Source organism: Hydra vulgaris, chromosome 07 (genome assembly GCF_038396675.1).
Source record: "Hydra vulgaris chromosome 07, alternate assembly HydraT2T_AEP".
Classification (NCBI taxonomy): domain Eukaryota; kingdom Metazoa; phylum Cnidaria; class Hydrozoa; order Anthoathecata; family Hydridae; genus Hydra; species Hydra vulgaris.
Genome location: NC_088926.1, coordinates 13650167 through 13672614, shown reverse-complemented (window position 1 = coordinate 13672614; position 22448 = coordinate 13650167). Strand labels below are relative to the sequence as shown.

General features: G+C 27.4%; 1 protein-coding gene across 1 annotated transcript in view; it reads right to left on the bottom strand.

Moving 5' to 3' along the window:
• LOC100198292 (cAMP-dependent protein kinase catalytic subunit alpha) overlaps positions 1 to 21983 on the bottom strand; it is a 39921-nt gene extending 17938 nt beyond the window's left edge. The window contains exons 1-5 of the mRNA XM_065801121.1: positions 21746 to 21983; positions 10479 to 10540; positions 6793 to 7020; positions 6624 to 6706; positions 1016 to 1093 (exon numbers count right to left, since the gene is read on the bottom strand). Coding sequence (XP_065657193.1) covers positions 1016 to 1093; positions 6624 to 6706; positions 6793 to 7020; positions 10479 to 10540; positions 21746 to 21791 — 497 coding nt within the window. The 5' untranslated portion in view covers positions 21792 to 21983. The remainder of the gene's footprint in view (positions 1 to 1015; positions 1094 to 6623; positions 6707 to 6792; positions 7021 to 10478; positions 10541 to 21745) is intronic.
• Between the last annotated feature and the right edge of the window lie 465 nt (positions 21984 to 22448).

The following is a 22448-nucleotide window of genomic DNA, read 5'->3' as shown; positions in this document are numbered from 1 at the left end:
CATGCCCGCAAAAACTCTGGCAAGCGCATAAAAAAGCATTTGGCAAAAAAATAAAAGCATTTTATTTTAAATCGCAACAAAAAACTTTTTTGTTCATTTGTTCAACTTTTATGAAAAATAGTTTTTTACCCTGATTATTTAAAAATTATTTCATATAGTATTTATTCAAAGCGTTCTTTTTTCTATTTTTATTTAAATAGCAACAAAAAAAAATTTTTTAAATCGCACAGGCTAACTAAAAAATGACCATTCTGCCAGCGCTTTTGCGGGCGTTGGCATTAAATTTCAAACAGAGAAGACTAAATACTTTGTGTTGGATACTTATTAACTTTGAAATTAACTAAATTTAAAACTATAAACTAAAGAAAAAATTGTTACACAAATAATATATTTTATAAAGTTCTTAATTTGTCTTTATTCTTTTATTTTTTTGAAAAATTGATAGTTACATCACAATCACATGTTGTGATGTATGTTATGATTTTACTTACTTTTATAATTGTTATATTGCTTTATCAGTAGCAACATGTAGAACTAGGTTTTAATCTTAGCCAGTCAAATGGTATTAATAAACTATGGCGTTACTTGGCAGCAATTAGTGCCTAAAATAGTAACACCTATTTTAGGGCTAGATTGTGATACTAAACATTTTAGATATTTGGCAATATAATGTCATATAATTATGTGTTATAAACATATAAACAAATTTTTCTTTTTCATGTTTCTTTTTTGTTTTTTTTGGCAGCCTGTATTTGGCTTACCTTCTCTTTTGTCTGCTACTATTTTGTCTTTTTATGTTGTTAACTAAAACCCAAGATAATGCAAAAAAAATAATAAAAGAATGCACAACTAAGGTATAAAAAGTTAAGTTATACTTAAGATATAAAAAGTTAAGCTCATGGAGCAGGCTACTTCCCTTTTCAATTTTGAGCACGACATTTTATACTCAATGCTCCTGCTTATCTTGCCTCTGTAACATGTATAAAATATGTAAAACTTTGAAAAATATTCTCACCTATATATAAGATCAAGAGAATGTAGATATTCAAATGCTAAGACAATTTGTGCAGCATAAAATCGAGAATGAGGTTCACTTGAAAATATAAATTAAAAATTTTAAAAAATCAATAGATACAAACTGTATATATATATATATATATATATATATATATATATATATATATATATATATATATATATATATATATATATATATATATATATATATTAGGGTTATGACTTTTTGACTTTTAAAAAAAAAAAATTTCCTATGTCATAAATTGATGAACTTTTGTTAGAAAGCATTGAAAACATGTTCAATTCCTCTAGATTGTAAAAAAAAGGCTACTATTTCCTTGGACAAAAAATCAAAGGAAGAAAGGAGGGAATAGCAGAAATTTTTAAAGAAGTCACCAAATTGTGGAAGAATAAACTGAATTTTCCTCATGTATCTGATCAAGTTACGAGCAAAGCTTGATAAAATACTGAAATGTTATGATGAATGCGTCAAGCAGGGAAGCTACGAACCCCTTTATGAAATTTTCGATATTACTAAAGTGGATGGAACATGGTTATCTTCGAGGACAAGTGATTGTACTATCTTCAAGTGAAAAGCAAAGGAGCAGTGGGATAATCTACAGGCCAAGCAGCCAGTAAAGAAACAATCCATCCCTCTAAAAGACAAAACTTTCTAATAGGTCATCCAACTCATCATCTTACTACTCTGGTTTTAGTGATTCTTACTCTGAAGCTGACGACAGTGAATATGAAAATGATGAAGATGAGAATACTCCTACACCAAGCAGAAAATATCATAAAATCAAAATTGCAGTCAACTTGGTGGCCTACATCTAAGAGTATCAACAAACAAAGCTGCTAACAAATGCAAGCAATTGGCTCGTGAAGGCATTGACATCCCAACTCCATGTCAATCAGATATTTACAAGTCAAAGAGGCAATCAAGCTGAAAAAGGAAATGATTGAAAAGTTGCATATGGAAAGTTGGTACTTACACTTTGATGGCAAGCACATCAACGGATTATCAAGTGGTCGTCCTTAAAAATGAAAGAAGAGAAATCAAATTGGATGTCTTGGGCTTGGTAGATGGCAGGGGAAAAACTATTGCTCAAAGACTTTTGCAAGTCCTTGATGAACTTCACCTATGGAATTCAATACAGATGATTGTTGCAGATACCACCAGCGTTAACACTGGAAAAAAGAATGGTGTTGTTGTAATATAGCAACGAATGTTCATAGAGAAACGCATCAACAAACCTCAGTTTGTCAGTTGTCAACACCATGTATTAGATAGAATACTCCGTTTGGTGATGGATGAAGAACTTGGAAGTGAAACACAATCGCTGAACAAAGTAATTCTCAAAACATCAGGCTGGAGAGATGATATGAAATTTTTATTTCATCTCACTTGAGTGTTCCGATTTTTTGATGAAAAGGGACATTTTCGATTGATCAGATTTCAAAAATCCCCAACATCAGCAATGCGAGGTGGAATTCCAGAGCTATACTAGCAATCCTGGCCTTCATTTTAATTCCTTCAACAAGGACAGTTCTGTCGATTTATATTATATGGTTACGCAGACCATTGGTTTACAGACCAACTGTATAACGAAAACGACTTTAATAGCTTGGCTGAAGTACTGAATCCATATAAAAAAGCTTTCGGCTCTTTGAAAAATCGCTGGAAGATAGACCCATCCATACTACAGATCCCCAGAAGTAATCAATGCGCAGAGCGCGCAATCAAAGTAATGAAGGAAATGTATTCGTCGTGACAATTTCCACCTTCTATGCAACAAGCAAGAACAAGAGCAAGGTCAACGGTCTGAGTCATTGTTGGATCGAAAATTTATTGTATTACATGACTATGACATTCTAAATACATTTGAATACATAGTAGTACTTGTGTCAAAATCAATTTTTCAATGGCAGGGTGAACTTATTTCAAAAAATATGCAAATAATAGTTCATTTTGTGCTTTTTAGGTAAAAGTTCATCAAACTAAAGCACATGGGGTTGAAAAAGTCATAACCCTAATATATATATATATATATATATATATATATATATATATATATATATATATATATATATATATAATATATATCGATTAGTATATATATGTATATGTGTGTATATCAATTAGTAAAAACACTTGTCTAATTTTTTTCTTTAACAACTTGTTTCTCCATCAGTAGGTTCATCAAGAATCTACTGATGGAGAAACAAGTTGTTGAAAAAAAAAAAATAGACAAGTGTTTTTGCTAATTGATTTACACACATATATGTATATGTGTGTATATCAATTAGTGTATATATATATTTGTAAAATAACTTTTTTTCTTGGTAAAAAAACAGATACTTAAATAAATTTTTTTCTACTTTTTTACAAATATTTTTAATTCAAATTTATTTTATTATATTAAAACTTAATTTATTATTAAATATTATTAAAAAAAAAAAGACAATTTACATATATTGTCATAAGAAAGTTATAAGATTTAAACTCACTAAAACTGATTGAATTGCTAGAAACAATCTAATAATCTTTGGACATTTAATGATTTCGAATTTAATGATTAAAAATATTCATTTAATAAACATAGTCAGAAAACTCAAAGTTAAGAATATTTATTTAAAATATATCAAAACTTTGTTCAATATACTTATTAGTAATATTTTTAAACTATCAGACTAAATTTTCTTTTAATTATTATAAATTTGTTAAAAAGAAAACATTGTACACACATGTCAGTTGTGAAACTGAAAAAAATGTATACCATGACCGGCATTTGGAATAGAAATGAATAATAAAACAAAAGTTAAATTTAAATTGTGACAGTTAGAGTATAGCAACTAAACAAAGCAGATCATCTCTTATGAAATTTTGATTTATAAGGCAATCAATATCTAAGTAAAGCAATTAAACAATACACATCTTCTACTTTCAAAGTTTTGATTTAAATTGCTTCTTTATTTAACAATACTGACATCTTAAAAATGTTTTCTTTTAAACAAACTTTGTAAAAAGTATAAATATTAAACATATTGATATGACATACTCAAACACTGACTAGTAAGTGACCGGGGTTGATATTTGATCGAGACCGGGTTTGATAAAATATAGCTGGGGCAGGGTTTGTGACCGGGGTTGCATAAATATTTATACATCCTAAAGCATATTTTTTTAAATTTAAAATTCATGTTATATTTTGTATATATATGCATATATAAACATTATTGTGATCAACATGATTATCATAATCATTATTATTATCATTATGATCATGATCATCATCAATAGTATAAAATAGGCTAAAATAGGCTTATATTGACAAGGCTAAAGCCTGATGATGATGATCATAATAATGATGATAATCATCATTATCATCAGGTTTTAGCCTTCCTCTTCTATGCTGTTTCTATAATATAAACAATCTAGAGCATTTTTTTTTTAACTAAAGCTCATTAATTCAATATGTAAGGCACTTTCTTCAAGTTTTCTTACTCCTACCATTTTCTACTGAAACTACCTCTCTACGTGCTGATACCTAAACTACTTTAATCTTTTCTAACAAATGTTCGATACAACATTTTTTCTAATCTGTCTAAGATTATGCCTTCTTTTCTTGTCTTGCTAGTCACACCACACATCCATCTGACCATCTTTTTTGGCAAATACTAATCCATATAAATACTAAAGTTTATATAACAATGAATGGATAATGTATGCCAGCATCTAAATAAATAACAAACATATATGTTTGTTATTTATTTAGATATATATCCATAATATGTATGCATAAAATGCATCTTGGAAGCTTTTATTCCTTCTGAAATAAAAGTTTGGAAGTTTTTATTACTTCTCTTCAATTTTAAGTAAGACCTCATTCTACTCCACATTTGTCACCATCTTGAGCCGCTGCTTTATTAAACATTAATCATTTTTTAAATCTTTTTTGCAAGAACATCTCTCTTAAGAACAAATGTCCTTTTATTATTGCAAAAAGCTAACGTAAAAAAGTCTTGTCTGATATTAAGCTCTGTTATTCTCAGTTTACCAAATCTTGTATCTTATCTCAGATGTTAGGTTCTAGAGACTTTTGGTTAGTCTTCAACAGTGTTATTAACTAAAGTAAGTCTAACATTTATTCTCTAATTCATGGGTCTGATCTTTTTACTTATCCCCAGAAAAAAGCAGACTTATTTGCAAAGAAATCTTACTCTAATTTGACTCTTGAATATAATGGCCATACCCTGACAGTTAAACAGATTAACCCATTGTTAAACATGGAAATGACTCTGGCTTCGAATGCTCAATTAAACACTTCTACAGTTTTGTGCTCCATAGACTTCCATAATAGTCTTAATAAAGTGTTCTCCAGAACTCTCTTCAATTTTTTTAAATTTTTAAAAAGGGCTAAATAAGTGGTTCCAATTTTTCAAAACTCTAGAAAACACTTTGACCTCTCTAACTAACCTACAATTAGTCTTCACTGTTATTAGTTTCTTTATATAAAGGTTTTAAGGTTATTAAATTATTTCTTTATAACTGCAGTAGTAAAGTTATTCTTGAAGACCTACCCTCTTCTTAATTTCATGTAACTTTGAGGGTACCACAAGGTTCTATCTTTGCTCATGTATTGCTTCTTATCTACAATAACGATCTTCATGAAATCTAAAGTGACTCTGTTTGCTGATGACTCAAATTTATACTTTGGTCTTGACAAAAAATCTTCACTTATAATTGCTTAGAACGAGCAACCGATTTTAATCTGATCTCTCTTCTGTAACAACCTAAGGCTTGCAGTGACTCTAAATCCACAATTTTTGTTAGACAACAAAACTCACTTATTTACTGCAAAAAAATATTGCAATATTGTTGGCATTCTTATATTGACAAATAACAACCCTTTTACTCTCAGACAAAGTCTAAAAGCACATTGTAAATGTAATTAGACCTGTTTTATCTCCCAAGCTTGAGTCACTCTCCAACTGTTGTTAGGTTGCATTTCTTTTTTATTTCTACAAATACAATTATAGCCAATGCTCAAACGACCTATTATCTCTATAATGATAAAACTTATTTTTGCTTGGCTTTTTATTTAAAAAATTCCATCCTTTTACTGTATCTGCCTCTTGATGCTATAAAAACTTTTATTAATCCAGTCTTTTTCCTTGAACATCAAAAAAACTATATAACTCTTACCCATATTCATGTTTTCCTTTTTTATACAACTTACAACTTTTTAAGTCTTCAGTTATACATTTCATAGTATTTTAATTTATTCTCTATTTTAAAGTAACTCTCAACTTAGTAGTGGTTGCTTGCAATCTTGTTGGAAGTAAATTAAAGTTTAAAAATATAAAAATGTATGCCAGTATTTAATAAATAGTAAAAGTAAGCATAAAATTATAATATATTAAGTATTATAAATTTTTTTCTAGCCCCGGCTAGCAAGCCCTGCTAAATCTTATAAATTTGCCGGGGCCAGTGTTGGGTTTGCAAAGTCTCATTTTTAGCTGGGGGCAGGGCCCAGGTCACTTACTAACACTGACAACATACTTTTTTTATATATAGAAATAAAAAAATTAAAAAAACAGACCTAAATCTACCAATACGCCTCAAATGAGAAAACATTTCTCCACCAGGAACAAATTCCAAAACCATATACAAATTTGAATTATCCTGTAGAGATTTTACAGAAAAGTTGGAGAATGTTTTTAGAAATAAAACAATTTAACAATATTTTTAGCAAATATTTGTCAACTAACCTTAAAATGCCACTCAAGTTTCACTAAAAATGGAAATTCTATAGCTTGCAGAATACGCTTTTCATTTAATGTATGTTCAACTTGTTTTAATTTAACAACTTTTTGCTTATCTAATATTTTCATTGCATAATATTTTCCATTTTCTCTTTGTTTAACAAGCATTACTCTTCCAAAAGATCCAGTACCAAGTGTCTTTATTCTTTCAAACTCATCAAGGCCAGCTGTGTTCTAAAACAATTATTTTGTGTAAATTAATATACAACTTAATAACGGTATTAAAAAATTTATTTTATTTTATTGTTTTTTTTTCAAATTTTAATGTTACATGTAACAAAATGATATTGACAGATAAAATTATTACCAGTTTTTGAAATTTAATTGCCAACAAATTATAACAAATATAGAATAAGCATTTTGTAGTGTTTATAAACTGCGAAATAATGAAATAACGTTTTATTCCTTTGTTTTTCTCCTTGTTGGTTTATCTTTTTCAAAAACTATTTTATATTTTATGACTGTTGCTTTTTAGTTTAGTTTAAAGCTTTTGTTCTTTTGTTGTTTTTTTTGTGTTTTTTTAATTTATATTTGAATATATTACAAAGTTGATGTTGCTTTTTTACTGGTATTTTAAATACATTTTCAGTATTCAATTTAAGTTGATATTGGACATGCATTGCATAGAAATAAATATTTTTAGGCTTTGATTGAATGTTTTAGCAACTTTTTATTCTGACTTATTAAATATTATTTTAAAGTAAACAGAAACAATTTACAAAACTAGTTACAATTTGTACACAAATTATCCACTTTTACCATAGTACATTTTTGCAAAAAAAATTACAATAATTTTAAAAAGTTAATAATGGCCTTCACCCACGACTTACTATATAACAGGCTTTGTCAGTGTGCAACTAAAGTAAATAATGGCTTTCACCCACAACTTACTATATAGTAGGCCTAAAAGGTCTATATAGCAGGCCTAAAAGGCCTAGCAACTAAAGTAAATAATGGCCTTCGCCCACAACTTACTATATAATAGGCCTTGTCAGTGTGCAACTAAAGTAAATAATAGACTTCACCCACAACTTACTATATAACAGGCCTTGTCAGTGTGCAACTAAATAATTAAAGGTTAAAAAATATAACTTTGTAGCATTTTATATCTTCATTTCAAGTGATTTTTATCAAATATTGTATTTTTATAATATATTTGTAAAAGTAAATTATAAAAATTCAAAATAAACATAGCAAAATTGTATTAATGTTTTTTTTTTCAACTAAGACATTAACATTAAAATATTATATTTTTAAATTTATTTTAAAATTATCTAACTCTTGAGCAAATATAAACTATACCATTAATTATGTTTTAATATCTGAACTCTTCCCAAACTTTAAATGCAACTTTGTACAATATATGATTATTTTTACTTAAACCTTATTGAACACAAATGAAAAGAGTTCCTCCTGAGCCTAGCTGTAATTTTCCAAATAGCTTTTCTAATGGATCTGCTGTAAATCAGCCTAATAATACATACTAGTCAGTTGTGGCTAAAAGATATTTTGATAACTGAACTAAACAAAAACAGTTTTAAGCTAAACAATAAAGAGTGACTTTTTTTTTCTTCTTGTTTTTATTTGCATGACAAAATTATCCATTTCAGAAAGTTTAATTAAATTCTCATTAATAGCAGAAGCAATAGTAAATTGATTAGAATCTTTTAAACAAATGTCTGCATATGTGAACTGTGGTTACATTACAAATTTTTCAAAATTTAATAACTTCAAAGGTTAAAATGTGCAAGTCTCTGTGACTTTTTGTAGTTTCTATCTTTTAATCATAGTATCTCTCATATTTAAATAATATCTGATAAAACTCACATTTGGCGGCATTTAAAATAGCTTATATTACTGATATAATTTACAGCTTAAGCTGCAGTTATAATGTAATGTGAGTAATTAATACTATTATAATGTTACTTTTAGTACTTAAAATGGTACCTAATAAAATAAAAGTAAAAAGGCAAATATTACAACAATTAAACCCTTTAAACGGTTACAAAAAACTATTTAATCCTGCTGACAATAAAACAGGTTTTTTTTAATAAGTGCATTAAATCGTTATTGTTAAAAGCTATATAAAAAAACAATAAAACAAAAAGCTTGTGTTAGTATAAAACAAATTCGCTAAATTGTTTTATTGCTGTTTTATGCTATTCATAACATTAAAAGCATAAAATGCAATTAAAGTAAAATGAAGTAAATAGAATTATTCTAATTGATAAACTAGAATTAAAAGCATTATTGTCATAAAACTTAAAACCAAATATTTTTGCAAAAACATGCTCTATCTTTAGGCAAAAAGAGTAAGATCAAATCAAAAAAACAAGCAATTAAACTAAAAAAAAATACTAAACTTATTAGTTCTTTCTAGTTTATTGATTCTTGATCAAGAATACAATTAAAAATATAAGCATAATTTTTTCATTTGAAGGGTTTTTAAGTTGATATTTTCATTCTATTTTTTCTTTCAAACTGTTTTGCAACAAAAAAATTTGGAAAAAATTAAAGGGATCCCAAAAGCTGAGACATGTTGCGTTTATATCAAAGAGAACGATAAAAAAAATATTTGGGCTAAATTTTTTTGATTAAAACAAAAGGATAAATGCATACCAAGAAAAACTTTTTTTGTTTTAGTTTATTTTTTTTGCTATTGCATTAAGTCATTATTCTAGTCTTTTATTATAGTCATAATTTTTTATTACATTAAGTCACATAATTGCTTTAGTATTTTTCACTTTTATTTTTATTATACTGATTTCCGCACGGCTAAAGTCAAGAAAAGAGTCATTATATCTTTTAAATTTTGAGACATAAAAGAGTAGTCACTCTTTTAAAATTTTAAAAAGTATAAAACATAACTAGTTGAAACATTTTTAAAATGGATTTAAACTAGTGAATTTTGTTTGAGCTAAAATCAAGAAAAGGTATTTTAAATTATTAAATTTGCACTAATGAGTTTTTACTAACTTAAACGATTTTTACATAAACAAAAAGTATGCAAATATATAAATACTTCAACTTCATCTATTTTTACGTAGGCTATTAGTTGAAACTTTTAAATTAAGATATTTTCTTGTTGTTTGTAAATAGTTTAATTTTTTAATTCCGATAGTGCTCCAATAACATAATTGACCCTTTAGTTAACCTCTAATAAAAGTTTAGAAAATTTAACGAAGAGTCTTATTTGTCACTAAAAGAACTTTTCTAGCTTTAATTGTTTTTCATTTTAGATGATGTTGAACAGCAATTTTGTTAAAAATCAAAATTTTTTAATAAATTCTGACTTATTAACTCTAATACTTTAATATTTTATGTAAGAAAATATGAAAATTATCTAAAACAATTTTTAACAATTTTTTCTGTTTCATTAACTCAAAAAATTAGATACAAATGATATGATAAGAATTGGTGTATTTTGGTGTTATTTATTGTTAAGACTTACATTACAGTGCAGTTCATGAAACTAATTTCTTTTTTTTTTGTAGTTAGTAATCCTTTTAAGCTCAGCTTTTGTACTTTTAATACAATTCTAATGTCATTTTCAGTGTAAGTTATAACTGCTTTGTTTTATAAAATGCAAGAAAAAAACATGAAAGTGAAAGGAAAAAAAAAAATCAACTTACATGTGAAGGACTATCCCATTTTTTTTTAAAATCTTCTTGTGCTTGACTCAGAAATGCTTTCACTAAAAAGTAAAAAACATACAAGATAATTATTGAGTATTATATGAAATATGTTCAGCCTCTGCATAGAAAAATGATAACATTTAAATTTACACCACATAAATACAGAGTTTTATTACAACATTCAGTGTTATTAACCCTCTGCCGGGCGCAAATGATCTAACAGGCACATGCTTCATTTATTTGTTATTTTCTCCACACCAGAGCACTTTTAAATTAAGATCTTTCTAGTAATTTTCTGTCTTTATAAGACTTTTAAAACCCTCTCCTTTAGTTACTTTACAGATAACATAAAGAGTATTAATCGACCTGTGTGTTCTGATAGGCTCATTGCGCCCGATTAAGTCATTTTATTTAGGTAGGTATTTTTTAATTTTTTCAGATTTGTTTATTTCGCACATTTTAAACTAGTAATATTAAAGTAACTGTGTGTATTTTATAAAAATAAATAAAAAATCTTCAAATGGCCTAACATGCACATTGCATCTAACAGGCCTAACATGCATCGCATTGCATCAAGTATGTCATAATTTATTTATTAAAGAAAAATTGAATGGCGTCTCAATATGATGAACTAAGGAAGTTACTTGAGGAAGAAGTTGAAGAAGAACCCGCACAAATTGACAATTTTGCAGAAGAAAGTGATATTGACTCTGAAGATGAAGTTGAACAATACATTCTTAATTCAGAAACTGAACAATCTAAAAACAAAACAGAAGAAGATAACAAAGAAAGAAACTCTTTTATGGGCAAAGATAAAAAAACGGAGTGGCTAACTAAATCACTAAAAAAAAGTTGACGCCGAAAGTCACACAACATTTGCATTCATCTTCCAGGAGTCATTGGAAATGCAAAAAATGCCAAAACTCCGTATGAATGTTGGAATAATAATTTTACTGACAATATAATTGAATTGATTGTCACATACACAAATATTTATATTGACTCCGTAAAAGATAGGTTTGTGTGGCAGGAGATATCAAATCTACTGACATAATTGAGGTAAAAGCATTCATCGGACCATTGTATTTAGCAGGAGTATATAAAGCAAATCGAATGAGTTTGGAAGATCTTTGGGGAAAAGAAGGTGATGGCATTGAAAAATTCTGTCTTGTTATGAGTCTCAAAAGGTTTAAGACACTTATTTGTTGTCTTCGTCTTGATGACAGAAGAACTTGAAACCAAAGAAAAGAAAACGTCTTGCCCTAGTTTGAATAACTTTTAAAACATTCGTCAATAATTATCAGAAAAGTTTTAGTCCAGGGGAAAACCTTACCATTGATGAAATACTTCCAGGATTTTGAGGTAGATGTCGGTTTCGGCAATACATACCCTCAAAACCAAACAAATACGGTATAAAACTTTATAGTCTAGTTGATGCCAGGATGTTTTATACTGTCAAATTGGAAATTTATGCAGGGCAACAAGGCCCTTTTTGTTTTAGCAACAAACCAAATGATGTGGTGATGAGAATAGCGGAACTTTTATTTAGATCTGGTCGGAATATAACAGCAGATAACTGGTTTACTAGCTTCGACCTCATAGATAAATTAAAAACTAAGAAGCTTTCATGTCGGCACTGTCAGAAAAAACAAAAAACAGCTACCAATTGCATTTATAAATGTCAAAGGTAGAAAAGCAAACAAGCATGTTTAGCTTTAATAATAATAAAGTTATGGTCTCCTACATCCCACGCAAAAAAAAGAATGTCATTAAAGTTTGCGTGATGATGACGCCATTGATCCTCAATCTGGAGAGCAAATGAAACCGGAAATAATCATTTTTTACAATCAAACTAAGTGTGGAGTTGATGTAGCAAATCAAATGTGCACTTCTTATAACATGAGCCAAAACACCAGATGGTGGCCTATGGTAATTTTCTATACAATACTAAATATTGCTAGCATCAATTCACAAGTAATTTACATTGGGAATTACTTCGAGAAAAAAACGAAGAATATTATTTCTAAAAGAGTTGTCACATGAATTGGTATTGGAACACCTACAGAAAAGAAGCATGAATATCGTTGGAGTCTTAGTCTACATATTAGGATTCTGCATGGTAAACCTGAAAAATTATTGCACCGGAAAAAATGCCCATTAGATCGTTTATTCAAACTTACCAAAATGGTATCATTCCTCATGGGTTTTCAAGGAGATTTCACAAAATCTCCTTGTTTCCTCTGTATCTGGGATAGCCATGACACTAAGGCACATTATCACACAAAAGACTGACCACAACGGACTGAGTTTTCTGTCAGGAAAAGCAATGTGAAGTGTGATCCGCTGATAGAACCTCATAAGGTACTTATGCCACGCTGCACAAGTTAGGGCCTCATTAAGCAATATATCACTGCTCTGGACGAGGAGTCAGCAGCATTTCAATGCCTCCAAGATCTTTTTCCAAAGCTGTCCTAGGCTAAGGTCAGGGTTGGTATATTTGTTGGACCACAGATCAAGAAGATCATAGAATGTGAGGATTTTGCAAAGCTGTTGAGCATGACAGCGAGAGTGACTTGAAGCAGTTTCGTTGCAGTTGTTTAGGACTTCCTAGGTAATCACGAAGCTGAAAATGTGGAGTTGGTGCAGGATCTCATAAAGAAGTACCCCAAAATGTGATGCAGAATCTCTAAAAGTCCATATCCTTGATTCCTATCTTTACAAATTCAAGGAGAACATGGGTGTTTACTCTGAGGAACTTTAAACGTTGTTGCCAAAGACAGTATAACAAAAACATGATGGGGGACTACATTTGGGGGCTACTTCAAAAGAGTGATTCACAGTACAACCGCAAATCTAGAAAATCTAAACATTTCTGAACATTGGTGAGTAGTTTTCAATTGTGTTTGTCTATTCCTTGTGCAACTTTTGCTTTTACCTGATCATAATGACAAAAATGAAAAAAAAAATTGTTCTATTTTCACAAAAAAATGAGTTCTTTGTGCTGCTGTCATGTAAGCAAAGTTTGTGCTTAATGAAGTCATTTTTTCATATACTTCAGACATAAGCAATTGAAATACAACACTTAGAAGCCAGGAACAAAAATTGTGTTACATAGTGTAATCTATAGACCAAACAAGTAAGATCAAAGCAAAAAAACATAAGATACCACGCTTTTTATAATTTATTGTTTCTTGAACTATAAAAAATTTAAGTATCATTTTTTTAATTCAAATGGTTATATATTGATGTTTTCATTCAAAGTGTTTTGCAAAAAAAAAAGTGAAAATAAAAAATTTGGTCTAATAAATCGAATTATATTTCTATAAGTTTTAGTATATGCATATTTTTTTAGAAAAAAATTGTTTTGAACAGAAGTAAAATAATTTATTTTTCTAATTTAATTTTTTATCATTTAATTTTTGGTTTAACATTTGCAATAATCACTGGTTTAATCTTTGCAATAGAATGTTTCTTTTAAAACTATTATTAAGAAACAAAAATTATTAAACTATTCAAAATGTTTACGATTTAAATAAAACTTTCTTCCTCACTTGCATTATGTTTTAAATCTAATATTATTACTGTAGCTAGATTTAACATTCAGGAATGACTCTCGCAATGCCACTGAGTATTACGGACGCTGCTGCAATTAATTTTATAATTATTGAGCGTTAAAATTCTTTTAAATTATTCTAATTTAAAAGAATTTTAAATTTCAATCACAAAATTATTTGAATAAGAGAATTTTAGAAGACTAAAATTCTATTGTTTAAATAGATTTTTTTTTTTTTTAAATTCTAAAAACAACTTGGGTATTTATAGAAAATGTTTAATCTTGATATTGCTTTAAATAAAATAAAAATATTAAATAAATGGTATTGCATTTTTCATGTTCTATTCAATATTAAATAATTTGTTAAAATAATTTTTAGTTAGAAGCTTATATTATTTGTTAACAACATATAAGAATATGTTGTTAACAACATATTCTGTTAACAACATATTCTTATATGTTGTTAACAAATAATATAAGCTTCTAACTAAAAATTATTTTAACAAGAAATCTCGAATAGAATATGAAAAATGCATATATAATATAAACATTTGTATGGCTGACTTTTGCAAGTCTTTAAATATATTGAGTAGTCTCCTCGACTAAAGTGGCTCAGCTTTGGGGAGGAGAATTAATATAAAAATAAATTTAAAAAAAGTAAACTTAATAGTTGAGTAACTGTAAGTTACTGTAGTAAATTAACTGGTTGTTTTGATTTAGTTTATAGGTAAATTTACTGCAATGAAAGAATGTAAAACGCCTCAACTATCTTAATGCAATTGGACATAATTTATATACAAACTACTTTGTTTTAAGGACTAAAAGGCTCAGGGGACCTCCTTTCTTGTCTGCTCCTTTGTAACATTGGTGTTTGTTTGTTTTATCTCTGGGCAGCACAATGTATAGTTCTTCATCATCTTCTGGATCCTCATTCAAACCATTGTCACCTCTTACTTGTCCAAGATCTTCATTTGAATTATTGTCAACTTTTACTTGTCTTAGGTATCGTACATGTTGACACATTTTGTCCACTTCTACCGTTTGCTCCGAGGTTATTCCTGTAATTATTCCAATCTTGTATTGAGAATCATATTCATTATCCAGGGGTTTAACCCATACTTTATCGTCAAGTTTAAATTTATTAGTTATCTTCTTATAAGGATCCTGTGTGTTCTTATTGTTGTCAATTCCTCTTACTCTAATTTCGTTTTGATATAACTTATTTGCAGGTGCAGTAGAAGATTTACAACTACCTTTTAGACTAACATTATACCAATAAACTCCCTCCAGTATGCTGCACGAAACTCTCTTTGCCGTTCTTATGACAGTTCGATGATATCATCCTGCAATTCTATTTCCAAAATAAGCGCACTAGGGTGGGGTGGTTCTAAAAACAACATTTTTTGAAAATGTCTGATGGCACCCCCTAAATGTGTTTTATGTAATAAATTAATACTACATTAAAAAAATTTCTGAATAAAAAAATTTTTAGGGGTCGCTCAAGACCCTTAAACAGCAGGGTCCAGAATATTTTGAAAAAAGTTCTTTAAAAGCATATCATGTTGGGTCTCAGAAGAAGTAAAGTTTTATAAAAATTTCAAAAATTTAAAAAAAATTATGAAAACACAAATTAAAAAACTTAATTTAAAAAAACTATGAAATATGCACTTTTTTTATTTTTAAAACTTTGATGCAGCAGCATCAATTTTCATTCGTTCCATTGTTCCGTTCTTCAATCATGAGTGCTCTTGTTCGTATTTGTATAATAGTAAGATCATCCATATAAGAACTTCTCAGCATTCGTCGAACTTCCGGAAACAAAGGCACATACAATTGCTCTGTCTAGTGGCCCACCAATTAGCATAGATAATCTTCACAGTTCCATCAAATAAACATCAACTGCTTCTCCATGCTTTAACTTTCTCACAATGAATTTTTCGTAAACTGTAAAAGCATCAACAGCAAATGCTTTTGCAATGCCTTTTTTATCCTGTCAAAATCTTCTTTATCAGTTACTTATCAGTTTGCTAACTGTTAATATACTGCAAATGCACCACTTGTGAGACAGAGGGGAACAATACTGGCCAGATCGGTTACACCAACTAGTTTGCATACCAGTTCAACTTTTTCCACCCATTCTGCAACTGATTGTTGATCATTTCCACTTAACTCTGGAAATAACTTTAAATAAACTTTAGTCAACATTTTTGCCGAAATAGCTCGTTGTTTCACATTAAAAATAACATTTTAATGTTCAGCATAAAATGCCTCATCTATCTTAATACAATTCAACATAATTTATATACAAACTAATTCTCTTGATATTTATAATTATGTCTTTATATTATATACAAACATGCCCACATACATATACAATTATTTACAAGTAACACTAATTGATTGTTAGCTTTAAAACAATCATTAACTATATTTACACATTGCAAGCACAAGAGAGCAAATGATTATATCTCTACTCAAAAAATAAATTTAGTGTGACATACTTTATGACTAGGGATTGCAATCTCGGGCATGAATTACGATCCCGGGATTTCGGGATTGAAGTAAATAAAATCCCGGGATCCCGGGATTTTATATAATGTGAGATATTTGCTAAAAAACAGAACTTAATACTGCATATATGAATATACTTTTTGATGTTATCAATTTTTTATTTAATTTCATTATGCCTTAATGACTTAAATTAATTTTCTATGGCGCCTTAAATTGTTTTAATTGTGTAACAGGCAGCAGGTGTATATAAAGATCTTAAAATAATGCAGAAATATATATACTGTACCTTCCATATTATGTTTTAAGATTACAGACTTTACAGAATAACCTTCATCAAATAATTGGATATGTAAATAACATTTGAACATTTAAAGTGTATTTGACAAAAGTAACTAAACAATCAAAATTTCAAAATAAATTTGTAAACATAAATTTTCTTAAATTTGGCTACCGATGTAGCTGCTGTAGCAACAAGCTACTTTGTAAAAAATAACATAATAAGTTGTTTGTTAATATTGAGAGACAAAAATTAAAGAAAATCTTTATTTTATATTTATAAATAAATGGTAGCTAAATAATAAATGTAAAACAAAAAAACAATTCCTATTAAATGCATATTTTATTTTCTTCAGTTATTCCAAAGTCATTGCAAAAAAATGATGCCTCAGGCATTAGTAAACATTATTATTAACATATATTGCGGTAAACATTATTGCGGTAAACAACAAAAACAATAAAAAGGTTATCATTTCAAAACGTTCAAGCGACTTAATAAACTCAAGCAATCACTTAACCACAAATTCACTCAATAATTTTACAATTTATCTTTTTAACACGAGAAGTCTTGCCAACAAACTTAACGATTGTTTTTTATACAATAGTCAAACAAACCTGCCTTAATTTGTGTTTGTGAAACTTTTTTCAATGATAAACTCCCGAACTCCATGGTCTATTCAAAAATTTGTTCCATTTATCGTAAGGATAAAGCATAAACAGGATAAACCTGCAAAGCAGCATTATATAACTCGTTATAATTCAGTATAGTTACCAACTTTGAACATTTTGTTTTACAAAATAATTTAATTAGTTCAATCCTGCTATAATCCCGAAAATCCCGGGATTTTGTGTTTAGAATCCCGGGATTTTCGGGACCCAAAAATGTACGGGATCCCGGGATTGCAATCCCTATTTATGACCCTAGTAAAAAACTTAGACAAAAAACATTACTTTAAGAACAGCCAAAAATTGTTAAATTAGAAAAAAATAATAATAAACAGAAAAAAAAACAAATCGCAAAAATATTTTTTTATTAAAAATTTCCAAACTTTGAATTTTCAAAAGTTAAATACATTTGCATCAAATATAATTTAACAAACTAAACATTTTACAGACATTTTTGACTCTGTTAATTTTCAATTAAATTTTATTTGTTAAAAATGTCAAAGATTGCTAAAAGAAAGCTAACAAGTTGAACCATAACAGAAAAATATATAATATTAAAAGAACTCTACAAAGAAGAATCATCTGTATCTATATCAAAGAAATATGGCATTTTAAAGCAAACATTGCTGAATGGTCAAAAGAAAAAAATACATTATATTCAGAAGTTGAAAAAAAATTAAAATTCTGCAAAAAGTGTGAAGATGCGAGTCTCTCTAAATGAGGATTTGGATAAAGCATGTTATTTATGGCTTTTAAACACCAAAACATTCCTGTGTCATTTTTTGTCAATAAGTCTTGAAATCTTGATAAGTCTGACATTTTCAGAAAGTCCGACATAACGAGAGCTTTGAATAATTCGGACATTCGCCAAGTCTGACAAAATATAGAGTCCTAGCTAACAGGATTTTAATATGTGAGTGTGTGTGTTTGTGTGAACATAGCAAGCCATGCAAGCTGCTCCTAATCATTTAAATTTTGTATTTTTAATCATTTAAAAAAATGCTTATTAAATACAAAATTTGGTTAATGTTATAAGATATATACATAACAAGAGTCATTTATTACATTATAAAAAATTCTTTAGATTAGCATTGCCATTGGGTTTTCACACTAGCTACCCATTTATTAACATTACTTATTTGATAAAAAAACTTGACAAAGAGCTATAAAGGTTTTTTATACTTTAAAAAATGTTTTATATTTTCTTATTGTAATAGGATGCGGGCATTTTGAAAATTATTACAACAATCAAAAATTGCACAATAAAAGTGAATAATATTTTAAAGTAATTAATATATAAAATATATAATTCATTATATAAAATATATAATTCATTACATAAAATAAAAATTATTATGCAATAATTAACAATCTTATCTTTTATCAGTTAAATATTTTTTTATTTTATCAATATAATTTAGAGTGTAATAATTTTATATTTGTCAGTTAGTCCAATCTAATCAAAAACATTTGCATTTAAATCAGCTCTCTTGTAATTTTTTTTTTTTTTTCCTGCAACAACTGTGCCTTTTAAAAAGCATTGCAGTTTGTTATACAATTAATTGTTTTTTTTATAAAAAAGTCTTTTTTATAAGTTTTTTATTTTAGTTACAATGATAATTATACTTTTGAGTGAAAAAATTATACTTTTGTGAGAGCCATAAATTGCTCCTGTAAACCGTTTTAAGGGAAAATGGGCGAGAGTTTCCCACCAAGAACTGTATACTACTAACTATATGATTAGTGATTGCAACATGCTACCTCAATTAAATTTAACATACTATTTTTATTCAAAAGTCTCATGAAAGCGCTTTAAAAATTATCAAACATTTGTATTAAAAAAAAGGCATAATTGAAACTTTAATATTAAAACCAAAATCAAATTAAGATTTTTATTTAAACTCCTTTATAAAACAGCTTAAATGTACATTAGTAGTTATTAAACATTGGTATAGCAACAGTAAAAAAATAAAACAATACTAATATTAAAAATCGCATAATATAAAAGCAATATTTTTTGTTTGTAACTGTTGAAAATGCTTTAATCATTTGTGATTAAAATCATAATAAAGTAATATTTACAAATTAAACATTCATGGGATCCATGAGAAAAATGTTGTTTAAAAAAAACAAACTGGATTTAGTGCCTTAAAACGAATTTTGGAGACCTCTGGACTACATTGAGGGGAAAAAATTAGTACATTTGGAGTACAAAAAATTAACAATTTTAATCCAGAATCTTTATCTAAATTGGTAGACAGGAACTTAAGCCGAAAATATAACAGGCTCCAGGACTTTTAGTTCCTGGCATTTTATCCATATTTCTTACTAAAATCGACAACTTAATCATTAGACTATCTTTACAATTTTACAAAAAAAAAAAACTTATATGTCTTTTAAAGTTTTTGTGAGAAGTAATGAAATATTTTAAACAGTATATTCTCAAAACTTTAAACTATTTTGTTATTCTATTGTTGACAGTATAAAAAAATGACATTTGATTTAAAAAATTTTTAAGATATTCATGTTCATAACTTACTGACTAAACACTGAACACTATTCATTAGATCAATTCTAATAAACTCAGTACTTTGAATTCTGCATAAATAATTTAAAAATAAAAAATAAATAAAAAATTAATTTGAAAATTCAGATTTAGATCAGACAATTATTTAATTAAAAAAAATTGTCAAAAAGATTTTAATTATAAAAAATATTCTCAAATAGATTTATATATAGTACTTTAATGTATTAATTCGTGAAATAATGTTGCAAGTATACAACTTTCAACTAATAAATATATAAATAGTTTAGATTAACTCATTATCACTTTAATACTTAAATTGTATAAAGTTATATATTATTTTAAATCACTACAGCTTTTTTTTTTTAATTAAATTTATTTCATAAATAATAGGCTAATAATACTACTGAGTTGAAAATATTATATAAGTCGAATAAAAATCTATATCTAATCTATTATTAAATAATAATATTATAATATATTATATTTCATTTACAAGTCATCAACACATAATTTTTATGCTGTTAATGAATATACTAATTTAAAAAAAAAAATCAAATTATTATTATTACAGGAAGGTTAGATCATAATTACTGAAAAAGATCTCAAATACTTTATACAAACTATGAAATACATGTTTTGCATGCAAAACTTAGTTATATATGCCAAAAATTAATATTATATATTAATTTTTGGCATATATAACTAAGTTTTGCATGCAAAACATGTATTTCATAGTTTGTATAAAGTATTTGAGATCTTTTTCAGTAATTATGATCTAACCTTCCTGTAATAATAATAATTTGATTTTTGCAAAACTTCAGATTAATGCACAGAGTATTATAGCACTAGTACACCCTTACCCACAGTTAAATTGAGAGGTTTATATTAAAGTTTCCTTACCCAGGTAAGTGAATTAATTTATTAATTTTTTATTTTTTATCTTTATTAATTTAATTTATTATTTAGTAAATTAGTTTACTTCTTTAACCCCTATTTTCATGACTGATTAAGATGAAGAGCTTTATCCTGAATTGTATAAAAACATTAAAACTTAAGAAAAGTACTCTAATCTTATATTAAAATTTAAAATTTTATTTTAAAACCTAAATTTACTATCTTTTTAAAATTAACTTTAACAATCTTTTTAATTTTTTACAAAAACTTTTTTTTAATTATACAATCCAGCTTTTATTGTTATCAAAATCAAAATTTATTTATAACTTTTTAAATTTATCTAAATAATATTAAATCAAAATAAAACTTTACCATCATTTGAAACAACTTAAACATCATAAAAATTGGAAGACAGGGAAATAAATTAGCCTGATTTACCATAAAAAATCATCATTCTTTTAAAAATGAATTTTGGCTTATAAGACCTAGTCTAAATATGCATTTTCAGAGCTTTATTTTGATTAAAAAATAGTTGTTGGAAACTTTTATTAGTTTCTCTTTTAGAATCTCTATATAAAATTGGTAAACTCAAAGGTGGAGCAAAAGTGTAATTAAGCCAGAATTATCAATATCCAATATCCTTTTGGTGAATACCATGTGTACGTAAGCCAGAGTAATATAAATCACAAATAAATATAAAAATTCTGATCATAAATGATGAATATTTATAAAAAGCACTCACTTTAAAAAAACACTTTCGAAAGTATATCCTGCATTACAAACAACATAAAAACAACAAAGATACTCTGCATGATAAAACTTTAAAAAATTGCTTACCAGCATTTTCTGAATCTCCTTTCTTTGCAGTTGCTGCATTACCCATAATAAATATATTTGTTGTATTTTTTTATTTATAAAGCTATAAACTAATGCTATTTCTCATTTTAATAAATTTAAAAGTCGTAATTCAAAGTTTGGTGTTTCGTGACAACCTTTTCATTTACACTAGTCCCGCTGCCGATGTAAACTTTGAAAAAAAGAAGTACGGAAATAGCAAAAACATGTGTTAAACTATTGGTTGAAAACTGCTCTGGCGACTTTTCATTGGTTTTATTTTCCAGCTGTTCTCATAACTAACAAATATACCGAGTTTTAATGTAGAACCGCGTAAAAATAAAACGATCCGTTAAAATATGTCGCAAAAAATAATACTTTTTAATAAAGAAAAAATAGCAAAATATTATATTTATTTAATTCAAGACTTCCGTTATGAATTTAAACTAGTCAAAAACAAAATACGAAGTTCGTGCGTCATGTTTAAACGAATTTTTTTTTTCAAGCGTTAAAAAAATTATAAGCTGCATAAAAATTATGATTGGCTTAAAAAATTGGATTCTTAACAAAATGTTAACTTGAAAAAAAATACACAGCTAATTATCATAAGTACTGACTTTTTAATAGCAAATTGCATTTCATTTATTTCTTTGAATAAAGTGCCATAGCCCTTTCCAAATGTACGTACGCACATACATACATACAT